We start from the raw sequence: 16,222 nt of genomic DNA, 5'->3' as shown, positions 1-16,222 counted from the left end.
CAACCAAAAGGTAATCTATTAAATTCATGAAGACCAAAATTCGTAGTAAATGCCAATTTTTCAGTATCTTCTTCATTTAATTTTATGTGCCAAAGGCCAGGTGCTAGGTTCAATGTGGAAAACATTTTTGCATTCGTTAATTGTTTTAACACAGCATCAATTCTAGGAATGGGTCCACGGTCTGTTTTGGTAATTTGGTTAAGTTTCCGATAATAATTGCATGTCTAGTTTTTCCCTGTTCATCTCTCATATAAGCTAAAGTTACAGGTGCAGCATAAGGACTAAAGGAAATTTTTAATGATACCAGCATTTAAATAATTCATCTATTTCCTTTTTATTTCCACTATTATTTTTAGGAGAGCTCTATAGGGTCGAGAGGCTATGGGTTATTCCGAAGTTAAAATTATTCGTGGAGGTTCTATAGTGATACAACCCACACCATATTTGTTTTTTGCAAATATATGATTATAGTTACTTAATAATTTTTGCAAATGATCATCATTAATTTCACTATTTTCATCATAATTATCAAATTTTTTAGTACATACAAAATTATTTTGAACAAGTTTATTTAATAGAATACCTTTACTTATGATATGATTGAATTGATACAATTCATAGGAATTAAAGTTCAATCGCAATTTAAATAAGGTAACATAAGATGATGATGATAATAATAAATAAGTTTAATTAGATTTCACAACATAAAATACTATAGTATTACTAATTGTACCAATTTTGCATAGTAATTTAATTACTTGAGTTACAACAAGACCTCCAGATAATGAGTATAATTTAGTATTAGGATGATTTTGAATAAGTTCAATTTTTGCAGCAATAGAATTTAAAATATTTTCCGATATTACATTTACCTGGGATCCTGTATCGATAATTCCCGGGATTTCTTTTTGATTAATTCGAACATTTACCTTAAAATATCACTTCTTTTTTGGCTCAGTTTGTTTAGAATTTGGATTGTAATAACTTACAGAAGGAAATGATCGATATGGATAAACCAGATGCCTTAGATGGAAATTTCTCCATGACTGATTATGTGGAACATTATACCTAGGATTGAAAAATGGTCTCGAATACCTATATCTAAACTGGTGAAAACTTGGAGGTACACTCCCAGCTCTGGCAATCCCATCATTTGACTTGTAACATTTTTTACTACGCGCAAATACACAAAATCGCTAAGACACTTAACACATCACTCACTCGTTTGATCGATAACCTTGAACTATACGACGTAGAAGGCACCATTTTCATCTAGTAGATAAGCACATTTTAGCGAAAATGGAGAAAAAGAAAAACAGCACTAGTCACTTTATAGCAGAGTTAATCATTTTGAACTAAAGCACACTGGGGTTGCGGCATCAGGTACATATTCTGGACGACTTTAAAGCTGTCATATTTTTAATACGCAGAAGAAAACACTAGAACTCTTAGCAGCTTTCGGTAGCAGTCATGACTTCTAGTTTAGGCACATAGATGAAAGATAACGAATTGAATTCCGACAAATTACTAATCTTTATTTTCAAGCATATCACATTATTTCTTAGTAGATACGATATTTCTAGGTCATAAGCAATTAACAGTATTTTATATGCACGATATATCATCTTAGAATAAGAACAAAGGAGGGCATAGCAGCATAGATATCAAAGTAGACGCAATTGTAGAGACAAGCTATGATTGGTTAATTTGAGATTGTTATACTCGAATTTGGGAGAACAGATGAATTTAGGGGGTTAGCATCAAATCCAAAATAGTTAATTATAAAGTCGCCAATTATTTTTAAAGCAGTTATCGTATTTTCCTATATCTTACATATGTTTGTGCGTCTGTATATAATATACTCTCAAATTTGGTACGACAAATTTTTTGTATGTTACTTTACTAAGAGTGCCAATGGAACAGGTAGTATTTCCCATATTATCAGTAAATAAACCGTTGCGATACTTAAAACAAAACTGGAAAATAATTGCTTTTTCACCAAACTGGTTTCGAATTATAGAAACAGCTTCTAAAGTTATTTCCGAAAAATCAAAAATCGAAAGATTAAAAAAGAAGAAAAATAAAATTAAAGCGTTACATTTGACTTCTGAGGGGGTTCATTAATTCAATGTTATCTTAAACACTTTTTCTGTTTAATTAAGTTTCTAGTTCGTAGAATGGCATATGTAAATTATTTTACTCAAGTTTTAAAATAGCAATCAGTTAGGAGATTTAAAAATAGGGCAGTTTCTTATTTGCGATAAAGAATTTGCAAGAAATGTGTTTCAACATTAATACAATTTTCTTTACTTCATTTAAAACCTGTTTTCCCGAAAAGTTTTAAGAGTTACTCAATTTTGATTATTTAATAAATAAATAACAAAAGGATAAGAACTATTTCCCTCTTTCAATAAAATGTGGTATTTTTACTTTTTGTTATAAAACCTCAAAAGCTTATCAGAATCATTTGATATTTCCGTTACTTTACTCAGATACAAAATAGTAATTTTGCGTTTATGCAAAGATACTTACAATACTCTTATGCAAATACGTGACAAAATAAGAAAATATGTATAAGAAGTTTACATCAAAGTAGACGAGATTAGTATGAAGCAAATATCAAAGTAGTTTTCCCTTTCTTGTCAATTACTTTTATACTTAATTATGGTAATTAGAAATGACAAAGATAATTCCTTTTATTCGTTTTTGTTCTCATTATAGGTAATTCCTTTTAGAGAACGCAGGTAGATGCGAAATATTACAAAGATTTTACAGAATTTTTCATATTTTGCACAAAATAATTTTAATTAGAACATAGCCGTTCCAAAAACAATTCTCGTTTTCCAAACTGCTAATGAATCGGGCTTAAACTGTGTTACGGACAATAACGCTATCTTCTATACACATACAAAACATTTCATTTTAAAAATCTGCTCATTAATTTTTGAGGAAAGTATTTTTACATTATCGTATTTCTCTTAAGCAACTAAGATTCATTTACGAAATAATGCCCATAATAAGGAGGATCCTCATTAGGATGTCCAGTAAACAAAAATGTGTTGCCCCGTCGCTCATTATTTTCTTACTGCACTTTCCAAAAGCTAACAAAATATGTGCACTTTTAAATAAAGGTAAAAATAAAAAATTCTAAATCGGACTTTCATTTCGTATGAAGAAACGCAGTGTGTTAATGAAATGAAATGAAATGTGATGAAATTCTTTTACAAAACAAGATTTTATTAAAATCACATAAAAATTAAAATTTTCCACAAAAGGAATTCTGTACAACTGACATACACAAAACGACGCATCACATTTTATGGTTAACATAAGAACAGTTAAAGATCAAAATAATGAGAAATTATTTTAATTACATATATCGATGCAAAAAACATTTGAAGATACATAGGTCGCATTATTTTTCATTAGTGAATTTCATTATTATTTTGGAATTTCAAATTAACAGAAAGTATCAAAATGGCAACTCCTCTGTAGAAATTAGCATTATAATTTATAAAATGTAGATTTACCATAATGTACATTATATTTATTTACCAAAATAAATAAACAATAGATATTTTCTTTCTAAAGCAAATTAAACTATACGTTAAAAGCATCTTATTTCTGATCATGCAAATAATAAAATATTTAATTTTTCCATTTAACTTTTTTGCTTCAGAAATCCATATTGCTTAAGAGTTAGTAAAATATATCATTCAATAAATAAAAGGAAGTTTCGGTTTAAGTTTTATTTGTCAAAATTTATTAATCTTATAAAAATCGCTAAATATTTATTTACTCAAAGTGGCTAAAGCTTTAAATAAATCATATTAAAAATAAAATTACTAATATGTAAATGCAAAATAAATTATATATGGGTTAGTATTTTTCACCATTCATAATGGACAATTCTGAGTCATTTTTACAATTGACATACATGAGATATACATAACTCTAATAATGTTATAATGAAAGCAATATAATAAATTATATGTAAACGTAATATTAGACCGTCATCTAAGTTTAAACATTATACTACCGTGACATACATAATAAGGGTCGTAGCATATTTTAAATGCCATCATCTTCCTATCCCACACATAAAAAAGCACTGAATACCAGCTTCAATGCAGTTTGATTAAAAAGGATTCATTACTGAATCTGTCTGCACCATCTGAATTAAGACACTTTTGATAATACAATTTTTAAAGTTCAGTGAGACAACTAAATCCAGATCAAATTATATTACGATAAAAGTAATTAAACAAAGAATGTGAAGAAGTGATTTGCGGAGAATAAATTAGAAATCACGATTACGCTAATCAATTCCTTTCAGAGAGTCATTAACTAATTAACCTCTTATCCAGTTGGCAATACGATTGGTAATGACAGCCATCAACGTAGTAAACGCAGTAGGCCTCTGTACTGGAAAAGCAGGATGGACAATATTAGTTGAACTGACCTGCTGTTCAATAGTGTTGTTGGGTATCTGTAAGAAAATAAAGCAATTAGAAAGCAGCAATGTAAACAGATTTAACATGAAAATAATATATAAATATTAGTTTCGATATCCTGGATCAATGTGTATGCGCATGATGCATAGACTAAAAGGAACCTACCATCCGCAAATAAATAGTGTAGATTTTTTTCATAATTAATTAAATAGAAGCTTACATTTTCCTGTCTAAATAATACTAGTGGAAGAAACACTCTCAATTATAATTTATTACGTAGATTAATAGTATGTGCCAGAACTTACTCCGTAATAAGCATAGTAAGCGTTGTTACTTTCTCTGTATACTACGCGCTGTACAGTATATTTGTGTTTATGAATGCACACGAGTAGATAATTATAAATAGAATAATAGTATATTACATAAGGAACTAGTTTAGCTATTTTTATAAAAAATGATCTGCCAAAGAAAACTTAATAGAACCCAATGAAAAAATTAATTTGGCATATGAGTAAATTAAAGTGGAAGCGATTTTGACAGTTTCACAGTCCTTCCTTCTTCCGCTGCAACTAAATGAAATATGATACCAAAAATAGATTGTAATCGACGAACCTTTTAATTATTGCAATGATGCTTGCTCTCTATAATGACGGTTAAGTAGAAAATAAGTAACAGTGGGGAAACGGACAAACATACGCACGTACTCAGGCGCAGTGACATCTATGCTTGTAAAATGAATCAGATAAATTATTTATCAAGTTTTATGTCAAATGGAAATAAGTCTCAGAAATTAAATTTTGATTGAAAAAACGATATCTATGGAAATTTTCAAATAAATATTATTAACAAATTTGCATATTAATGACCAAGCGGCTAAGGTATTCCCGACTTCTGATATGAATGAATTACATTTATTTAATGCATATAGTTTAATCACTATGACTGATCGAAGCAGACATAATTTAATTGCATCTTTTTCTTCTCTCGCTTAACGACAAAAATTCTTGTATTTTAGAAAAAAGTAATTCAATTTTTTTTTCTTTTCGTAAGGTATGAGATGCAGTCTTTAAAAACCCTACTCCAAAGATGAGGTTTCAGGAAATTTAGGAAATTCCTTACCAGTGTGACTTGTACATTAGTCAGATCGAATGTGCATCACAGAAATTTAGCAATTTTGTAAACAAAATATTTCATTTTGCTTCTGCCAAAATCATCCAAATAAAGATCCTAAATGGTGAATCCCATTCCCTTAAAAGTGTGCATATCTATTCAAATATCTTTATTTCAATCACCGATTTAAACTCTAACACATATTTTTTTTCGATGTAAATAATATTTGATTTGATTTCTGTTTATATTTATAGGTGACACTGTATACTTAGTTTTCTTCTGTAAATTTTTATTGTAAAGGGCACCGCTATAGAAGGAAGTCCTGAAATATTTGTTAAATTCTTTTTATTTGTGGTTATCGTTTCCTATCTAGTTGCAGATAAGAAGCCAACACACTAAACTTGCGAATCGCTTTAATGTCAGTTCATAATAATTGCTTCTGCAAACACAGGACCACTATCGTATGACTTAATCGTTTAATTAACGCATATGTTAACTCGTTCTTTATCAGGTTTCCGAATACTGCATTTGCTGTTTGTAATAACTTCAAGTATTTATTAAGAGTGGTTATGTTATTTAAATAAAATTATTTTGATAATAAAATATCGAATTGTAATGCAAATGTTGCCAATTTCCACAAAAAATAATATTTGGTGTATATATTTCAAATATTTTCTCGGATGAGAAATTAAAGTTTAAGCGAGAAAGAAAGGAGAAGAAGTATTTTTAATATCATGATAACTTTAAATAACAGAGCTTGAAATAAGCAAAATAATCAGCATATTTCATTCCTCAGTGAAGAGGATTCCAACTTTTAAATTAGAGGAAAGAAAATTTGCAATAAAGCGAAAAACATTTATTGGTTGGGTCAATATCAAAAACCCAATTTCAACAACGCAATTGTAAAATACTGCTGAAAACATGCTAAATCATAAAATTATGAATTAACACGATTTTGCATGATAAAATAAATGCCAAGTTAGAAAATTATAAATGAAAACAGGAAAGGAACGTTTCGTTAATACAGTCATCAATTTAATTTTTTCACAACTTTTAATGCATCCAAGATGTCATCAAAACAAATTTAATTTATCAATTGCTGATTACATTTCGTCTCAAAACAAATTTCGATTAAAATATTTCTTGAAAAGGTTAGGTTATTTAATTACGGCAAAGCCTCGAGGGCTATCTGCCTAAGGGAGGGATGGCTTCGTGGATGACTTTCTAATGGAAACTGGCTCGTATACACGTTACACATGGGGAAAACCACGAAAGCACCCATGCAGCTAGCCCGTTCGAGGGATTCGAACCTCGGACGGAACTACCAGTGTTCAGCGAGTTTAACCGCTTGGCCGCTGGTGGGCCGTTATTTCTTGAACAATTTATTACTTTAAATACATAAGGTCAGACAAAGTTTTAAAATATTTTACAGGAAATTTAGTAAAAATGAATTAAGAATTTCATAATTGCATAATAAAAACGTCTATAATATGACCATCTTTTCATGTTCTTAATTTTTATGCCCTTCCTATTTACGGATAAATTATTTGGAAGATTTTAATCATTTAGCATATATTTATGTTTAAAAAATTAATTAATTTTAAAAAGTACTAAAAATTTTAAAAAGTAAGCTGATTTTTATAAATCATCTTTCATCAATTCAATTTTTTCACAACTTTTAAGGCATGACCAAGATGACATCAAAACAAATTTAATTTATCAATAGCTGATTACATTTCGTTTCAAAACAAGTTTTGATTAAAATATTTCTTGATTAGATTAGGTTAGGTTAGGTTATTTAATTACGGCAAAGCCTCGAGATGATTTTTATGAATCATCTTTCAAGCTAAAAAAATCGTATTAAAAGATTTATTTAATTGCAACATTTTCATCATGTTCCATATGATATGATTGTAAATTCAAATGGAATATATAACATGCAGTGCATGGACAATCCGATATTTGAACGCAAATAGCGCTTTCATCCAAATATATTTGGATATGCTTCTTAATAATATATAAACATAATTCACGTACTGAATTTGAAGGCTGGTTAGCTGTTTTTGTATTATCCTATGAACACTATTCCATTCTTCAACTAATCTTACTAAATCCTTTAAATTATTAGGAAGAATGTGATATTAAAATTACATTATTCGTCGAAGTATAATAATAAATCGATTAATTCTCTACACAGAATCCGTCTTACGTTTCGTTGTTTATTAAAATACTGCATATACAATTATAAAGATAATTAAACCAGTATATCATTGGAGATACAATTCTCCGAGGAAATTTTATACCTGCTCAAATAAATTAGATTTTCAGTATAATAGGGCGGAATTGCTCTCGAATGATTACCATTATTAATAAACTTTATACGAAGTATTTTATTGGTGCAGCGAATAACTAAGGATGCCAACTAAATAAACAGAAATTAATGAAATATTTGCTGAAAAAAAAGCACTACATGTAATATTTTTTATTTAAAAATAAAACAACATTCTAAAAGTTGCTTAAAGGCAATTAACTTTTAATTGGAAATAAGTTGCTTGAACTTGAATCTTTTGAAGCTAAAGTACTGATATTAAATTGGAAACATTAATTGCAGCCTACATCTTTCGAAAAATACATAAATTAGTCGCTCAAAAATTATTGAAATAACTTACAAAGTAGCATACATATATAATTATTTAAAAAAACAATAAATTACTTTTTCTCTTTTTTGTGCTTATATATATATATATATATATGTACAGAGAGAGAGATAATAAATAAAAATACAAGACTGAAGTAGTAAACCTAAAAGCAATGTCCATTTATGAGGTGTAATCTGCAGTAACTAGTGATAGTACTGAAAATATGAAAACATAAAAAATGTTTAAATTCAATACGTATTCAGAATGATGCATTTTAATATAAGAAACAAATATCATATTCACAGTAGTTTATTGCCTAAGAAAACAGTTTTATTTTTAATTTTTTATTTTTATACTAGAATACACTTGTTTGAATATGTATTGGACTTAAATACTTTTTTCATATTTTCAACGTAATATATATATATATACACTGCTCAAAAAAATAAGCAACAAACATTAAAACAAAAACGTAAGAATAGAGAAAGAATAATTAAACCATAGAATTTACGTATAAGGTAGAGGCTGCGTCGTCAAATGCAAATAGGCAACCAAAATTAGTATCAAAAGTAATACCCCAGTCCCACCATAGCACTTTAAAAACGGGGTTGCCGGGCTTATGCGTTGCAAACTGCTACAGTTATTTGTAATGCGCGATATCCAAAGCGGAAAGCATGGGACGAAGACACCGTTTCCACCACGAAATGCGTTGGAGGGCTTTGGGGATGTTGCAAGCTGGTGCAAGACAATTCGCTGTTGCGAGAGAGCTGAATGTGCATCCTAGTGTAATCTGGCTGTGATAGTGTTGCCAAAGGGATCTGAAACCCTTCAGAAGACGTCGGTGTAGACGCCAGAGGATTACCACAACGGCGGACGATAATTTTCTATTGCTATGTGCAAAACATCGGAGATCATTAACAGCACTACTTCTGGTGCCTCATCTGTCTGCTGCTGCAGGACGATCCATATCCCGCAAAACTGTATCGCGTCGACTGCATGAATTGGACTGTACGCCCTACGAGCTGTGGTTTGTGTTCCTTTGTCCCCATCGCATGTCAGATCACGTGTTTAACTGGAAACCGTAAATTCGACTCCATTGCAGTTGGGCCAAGTACCGTTTACAGATGAGTCTCCATTTAACATCCAGAACGATTCCCGAAGGGCACTGATATGGCTAGATCCAGGGACGTGCTATGAGCACCAGAAGTCATTGAAAGAGACCATTACAGAGGAAGAGGCTGTATGGGATGGGATAGCAACGAACGGACGCAACGATCTCTACGAGATTAATCGCGGTTGCGTCACAGCCGTCCAGTAGAACCATAACGCCCGCCTGCACATTACTCGAGTGATACGGAGTTATCTGGAAATTGAAACCGTTCCACATCTACCGTGGCCTGTTAGATTAACGGACCTCAGTCCCATAAAGCATGTGTGGGACATGTTGGAATGACGGACAGCAGGTCGCAGTGTGCTACCAGGCACCCTTCTCAAGCTCCGACATTACTACAGGAATCTCAGTTACAGCTTGCGTCGTTAGTTATTCAAAATTAATTTTTTTAACTGTAATTGCCAAAACAGTAATGTAAATACTTTGCTATTGCCAAAATAGTAATGTAATATAATTAAAAAATGTAATTGCCAAATTGCAAAATAGGATTTTTTTCGCTATTTAAAATACTTCTGAAATTGGAAGTATATGTCTACGACTAGCGACTGCGAAATTAAAGGTTAGGTAAGAAATTTTAACCCGGGTATGGGAAGTGTGTGTGTGTGTGTGTGTGTGATGGTGTGTGTGTGTATGTGTATATATATCTATGAGTTTAGCATTTCTGATTATATATAATAGTAATGTACACAACTAGATGTTAGAGTAGTTCCATTAAGTTCCATATGAAATTTCAACATGTTACAGCTAATCGCTTTTGAGTTATGCGAGGCACATAACGTTCATATAAACGTACAGACGTCACAAAAAATCTAATTTTAAATTCATTGGAATTGATTTTACTATCCGTTTTGGAATAAAATGTTCTTTAGTCTACATATAGACGTCATGTAAAAAATAGTGAAAAGGGATTCGGCAACCTGCAAAATGGATATTTCTGTTGAAATCTGAATCCCGAAACTTTTCGCGATTTCAGTACCGTCTTATTTCTTGCAAGAAAATAAAAATACTTTAGTTATATGGCACTAAAAACTAAAAAGGGAATAAAGGATGCTCAATTGCTACGGAATATATTGCTTCTTTCTTTAGTTGAAATTCCATGGTTACAAAACAATTTTAGTGTGTTTTAAAATCAATATCGATTACAAACTGAATGCTGCAAACCTTCTTATTCGATTTAAGTGCTCAGGTTTAGTATGCAACATATACGGCTACGCTTAGCGGTAAAAAAACAAAAATAATTTTCATAATTCGTTGAGTACTTTATAAAATGTTCCTAATAGTTAATAATAACGTTATCAATGGACATCAAAATACTTTCATTGACGCCTTGATTTAATTACTAGGTTTTTAAATGTTTTAACGCGCTTCGAAATGAATTCATTATTAAACAAGGAGAATTAGAAAGAATATTTCATCTAAAACTAAAACATTTAAAATCAAATTTTAAAATATGATCTATAAAATGAGCAAATGCATTAATTATACATTAATAAACATAACTGATTAGTAGAATTGCAGAACTGATAAACAGGATTCATAACAAATTCATATTAAAAATAAATTATCTACAATGTCTTCTGAAATTGAGTCTCAAATTTCTGTTAAGTCCAAAAAAAATAATGTAGATTTCAGATTCGCTGTGAAATTCTTAAATTGTACTGAAAATAAATAAACTGAATATTTTGAGAAATCGGATTTGCATTAGTATTTTTAAGTCATCATCATTCTTAAACGCCTTCAGATGAAGCATTTTTCTTGTTATAAGAACAGACACGCATTTGAAGTGAGAAACCGCACCCATAAAATTCCTTATGCTGCCTTCATTTGTCATCTGGTGTTGTAGGCATTTACTTCCAATCACAAAATTGTTTTAAATAAGGGAATTATCCTTGTTACTGCATTTTTAAATTTAACAAAATCAATTTTTTTAAATCCGAAATCTAACATTTTATACGAGCGCCTGATTCATAGAGTTATATTAAGAGTACATTTATATGTGAACAGCTTCTTTGTGTGTTAAAAATTAATGAATCTAAAAAGAGAACCAGATTGATTAATGAGCCTTTTTGTTTGTACTCTAAAGTTTTGTACTCTAAAAAATAAAACATAAATGTTCGACTCCCGTACGACAAAAATTAACCGAGATATTTAATGAAAAAATAATAGTTTTTATATTTTAATTAATAAATTTTGAGATTATATTCCGCGGTCGCACAAAAATCAAAGAGCTAAATTCTTATATCTGTAAATATCAAAAATTGATATATTGATTTAGAAAAGGGTTTCTGAGCAGCATTCCTATGCATATTGCCGTACTCATCAATATCTATGTATTGATAAATATTTTTTGATATCCTTATTGGCCAAATATCTTATAGAATTCGTGCTGTAGAAGCCAGTGACACTCTTCAGTAATGCCATAAAGTTGTTTTGTAACACTTTGCTTATAAAAACTAAAAGTACTTCCAGTTTGATGAATTCATTATATGTTATGTTTTAAATTAAACAAACAAAATTATACTTTAATGAATGTTGAACATTAATAAATCATAAAAAGATCTCACAAGACAAAATAATGACCTAGAATTAGTCTAATTTTTTTAATACTTTAACAAACACCGAAAAAGATATTAAAATTATCGAAATTTGAAATTAAATACCTAGATCAAATGTTAGCGAACAACAATCAACGTTTTGTTCAACAATCAACGTTTTAAATTAATTAGCTCTATTTCCAGATTTTCTAGGGCGTTACTTACGATGGTTTTCAATGGTAAGAAAATAATGTAAAATTGCACACCATTTGATTAAAATCATAAAAATCTTTCTTCAATTTTTGTTATAATAACTAATGTCAGAACAATGCTAATTAATTTATGGAAAATATATCTGCCGGCAGATAATTTGAGATCAATAAATAAATAAATTAAATCGCCCTGAAATAAAAGAAAAAAGGACCTGTATTTGCTAAGAGCTTCTCTTTCTTTACGTGGCTAATGGTCAAGCGTTTCTGTATCGTACCGTCACTGGGCATGAGAGATAGGTGCACAACGGATTGGAGCGAAATTCCGGGATGACGATGAGATTCGATCGGCATTGCATGAATGACTGAGCATTCATCACGAACAAAAAGAAAAAAGAATCATTTGCTACGATATCTATCTACTTGTCAAGTACTGGAGTAAGACTTACGGTGATGTTTTGTCGCCATTAGACTCCATCAGAAGGTCATTCGAAAAGGCCTAAGAATCACAAAAACTTCAGAGGCAAAATAAGGTATAAGTCGCGGCGAAAATTTTGTTTTTATCCTCGTAATATGTCGAGCATATATGCTCTTGCGCAGCGAAGAGGAATTTGGCCACTCACTGCAATCGCGCTTTCCGCCACAAACTTATAATTAACATCTATATTGTAATAATTTCAGTGTTTACAATAAATTTTCAGCAAACAAAATTTCTAGTCATTCACTGAATACCATTATATAAAATTAAATTATTTACAATAATTAAATTATTATTTGAAAATACTGAATGCGTTCCATACAAATTAAATATAGCGTTATTATTAGTAAAACATGTTAAATATATGCCTATAAATTCAGCGAAAGTGGAGTTAAATTGTATTTTCGAGCTGTAAAGCTTGAATAACGGCTAAACGTGTTTCGTTATGAAATTAATTCCATCCAAGTTATTAATAATACTGTAGAATCATTAAGCTGCTTTCGAAGAAAGGACAGATGAAAAATGTGCAGTGCCCTCGCAGAGACTAAACCCTGGACTTCTTGAATACGCGTCGAGTATGTTTCCAGTTACACCACGAATGCATGCGGAAAAGAGGGAGAAAATACCTTCTAATACTAGGTTGAAATATTGTGATTGTGAAAAAATAAAGCTACCCAATCATGAAAAATTATAATATATACTTATTTTTCGTTTTTGCAGTAACAAAATAAAAGTTGTCTTTTTCTAACATCATAATGCTATTTTAACTTTCACATTGTCATTCGGAAAACTTTACATTATATATAAGTACTTTACATAATAAACAGAAACATTAGTCTTACAATAAAAGAAAGTGGATACTTACTATGCGTTAACATATTTTCCCAGCACCAGTGTTAGTACGAAACTTCATGTAGATTTCTGTTATTCCAAGAGAAAGGAAAGCAAAGAAGTTCCACAACCAGGATAAACACCTAGATTAGTAAAGTCTAATACCTAAATTAGTAAAGAAAACTATTTTCTTACATAATGACTAGAAGAAATTGCTTGTAAATTCTTGAGGTTAGAGTCAACATTAGAAATACTGTTATGTAAAAGACTGCCTTAATTTGAGTGTACCTTGGATAATTTGACTATTTGGTTCAAAAAAAAGTGAAACAAACCGCTCCGAAGAAATTCTCTTTTTGAGAACTACTGTGAAACTGTTTTAAGTGCACAAATAGCTTTTGTTTGATACTTGGTGATTCTGCCATGAGTGTTAGTACACCTAACTACTCTAGGCTAATATTGCAATACATTAATAAAATTCACAAAAGTTAAAGTTAGCTAAAATAACACATTTTATTTTATTACATTTATTTTATTAGTCTTATTTATCCTTAATAGACTCATAAAAATTAGGTTTTTGTTATTCACTACGACAATAAAATAATTATTTAATGTCCATAAGTCGATGTTCTCGCAGTGTTAACGAAATAAACAAGAATCTGACTACGCCGCTCTTTAAAATCTAAGCATCCAAAAGCAAGAATTTCGTAGTTTAGCAAAATTATGCTTAAAGAATCTGAAAGAATTAATGATAAATTCCTCACGAAATAGTTGGTATTCAGGTATAATATAAAAACCTAAATCAGTCTTTTACATTTAGGTTTCTTCTAGTAACTCACTTGAGTTGTGCTTTTCGTACAGAACTTTAGTGAAAAAGGCTTTCGAGATTTAATTTTCTGTAAATCCTTTCTTAAAACGTATACCGACTTCGTAATTTTGGAGAAAGCTGAACGTAAAACAGCCTTAATATTTTTTATGATGCCTTTTTTATTACAATTCAGGTTAATGCTTCGTTGATTCATGTTTATACATACGTAGTATTTAGTTTGAGAAAATGAACAAACAGTAAACTAAAAAAATCTAAGTAAAAATATTTCTCATAGACACACCTCGTATACTCTCGACAAAAGTATTTTATGGAGTAGAAAATAGCAAATATTTTTATACAGGACATTAAAATACAGTTTTTCACATACGACGATAGACTGCTTTTGTTAGTAAAGAAGAGATAATTAGTTTTTCTCTTTATATACTGTAGTTGAATTTTTCAGGCACAATAAGCAACTATACTTTGCAACAACATTAATATATCAACGAACGTTGTATCATTTTTCTATATGTTTAATGTCATAATGCAAATGATTTCCATGTGTCTCACTTACACGCACTTGATATTTAAAGAACGTGGTTTATGCGTAAAAGTGAAATTCATTGCGTAGCAGCCCAAAGATTTTAATTTTTACTATATATATCACCTATAGTCACACAGATAGGTGCCTAGTGTTAAGCAAATAAATTTGCCTAATGACATTTTTTAGAGTAATCCGAATTTTTCAAACATTAATTTTTTCCTAAGTCGTACTGAAATAAAACCTTCATTCGGCTTGGGTTCTAATGGGAAGAACTCAGCGCTAAGACGTTTAGAATAATTATAGCTTCTCATATTTGTCTTCAAAAACTGATTTTAGTAGTTTTTTTTTTTTTTTTTTTTTTTTTTTTGTTGGTTAACGAAGCCTTTATATAAAATGTTATAGAATGTTAGAGAGTTTTTATTAGTGTTTGTATAACAAGCAGTTTTTTTTCCCTTTTATGTCACTCATGTATGTAGCACAAGAACTTGCTATAGTAACTAGTTTGCTGACCAAGAAGCGGGACCAATATTTTAAAATCGCTTCTATCCCTTATCATTCACAATGACTAAATATTGATGCGTGAGACTGATTTCTAATTTTTCGTATTTTTTACAGATAAATAGAAGGGTCAAGCATTAAAAAGTGTATTTACATTCATTATGCCAAAGGACCGCTTTAAGACTTTAATGCATTCACTTTTGTGCATTCTTTATAATTTAAATTGCGCTATGTTATTAAAGTATGTAATATCAACATATCCAGAATGATATTAAAAATTTAATTTTCTGTAATAATGGTATATGTTACATAATTTGTTAAGACATCGTTTAAAGAGCAACCCAAAATTATTCAATATTTTTTATCTACCTCAAATAATATAATAACTACCAATAATAGTTTAATAATAATAATTCATCATTTTGTTCCGTTTCCGATCTTATAAAGCTTTTACAAAATATATTTTGATATCACTAATGGATTTATTTTAATTTAAGGAAATTATTTGGACACACGAAAAACTTTGTACATTTAAAAAAATTACCTGATGAATTGGGCATATGCTTAATATAAATTATAAACTAAACTAAAACTTTGCTACAGTAATTAGAAGAACTGCAGTTTTGTCACTTAATTTTGTAATTTTCTCATTTATATAAACAATTGTTAAAAGAACTTTATTTTGCCCTAAATTTTATTTCTTGTTTTATTTTGTTTTGTGTTGTTTCATATTCGCATAATGACATATTAAAACGTCTGAACACATTTTAATATATTTATACTGGACTGGATATAAAATATATCGTAAGGGTCATATTATACAAAACTGATTTTAGTACATATCAGTAGGATTACTTCTTCAACCTTAACACTGCATTGTCATATTCTAGAGCATTTGTTAAAAAAATAGAAAAATAAAATACGTTCCTTCTGAAACATAAACAATATA

The 16,222-nt window shown here is 29.8% G+C and overlaps 1 protein-coding gene across 1 annotated transcript in view; it reads right to left on the bottom strand.

The window, feature by feature from the left end:
- Positions 1-3,222: 3,222 nt before the first annotated feature.
- LOC118184990 (carboxypeptidase D-like) overlaps positions 3,223-16,222 on the bottom strand; it is a 741,090-nt gene continuing 728,090 nt past the window's right edge. Inside the window, exon 10 of the mRNA XM_085817300.1 lies at positions 3,223-4,489. Within this exon, the coding sequence (XP_085673426.1) occupies positions 4,352-4,489 (138 nt within the window). The 3' untranslated portion in view covers positions 3,223-4,351. The remainder of the gene's footprint in view (positions 4,490-16,222) is intronic.

The sequence above is a fragment of the Stegodyphus dumicola genome, chromosome 5 (assembly GCF_044657685.1).
Source record: "Stegodyphus dumicola isolate Sdum_Otavi_A_Nest chromosome 5, ASM4465768v1".
Classification (NCBI taxonomy): Eukaryota; Metazoa; Arthropoda; class Arachnida; order Araneae; family Eresidae; genus Stegodyphus; species Stegodyphus dumicola.
This window is presented reverse-complemented; position numbering and strand designations above follow the sequence as displayed.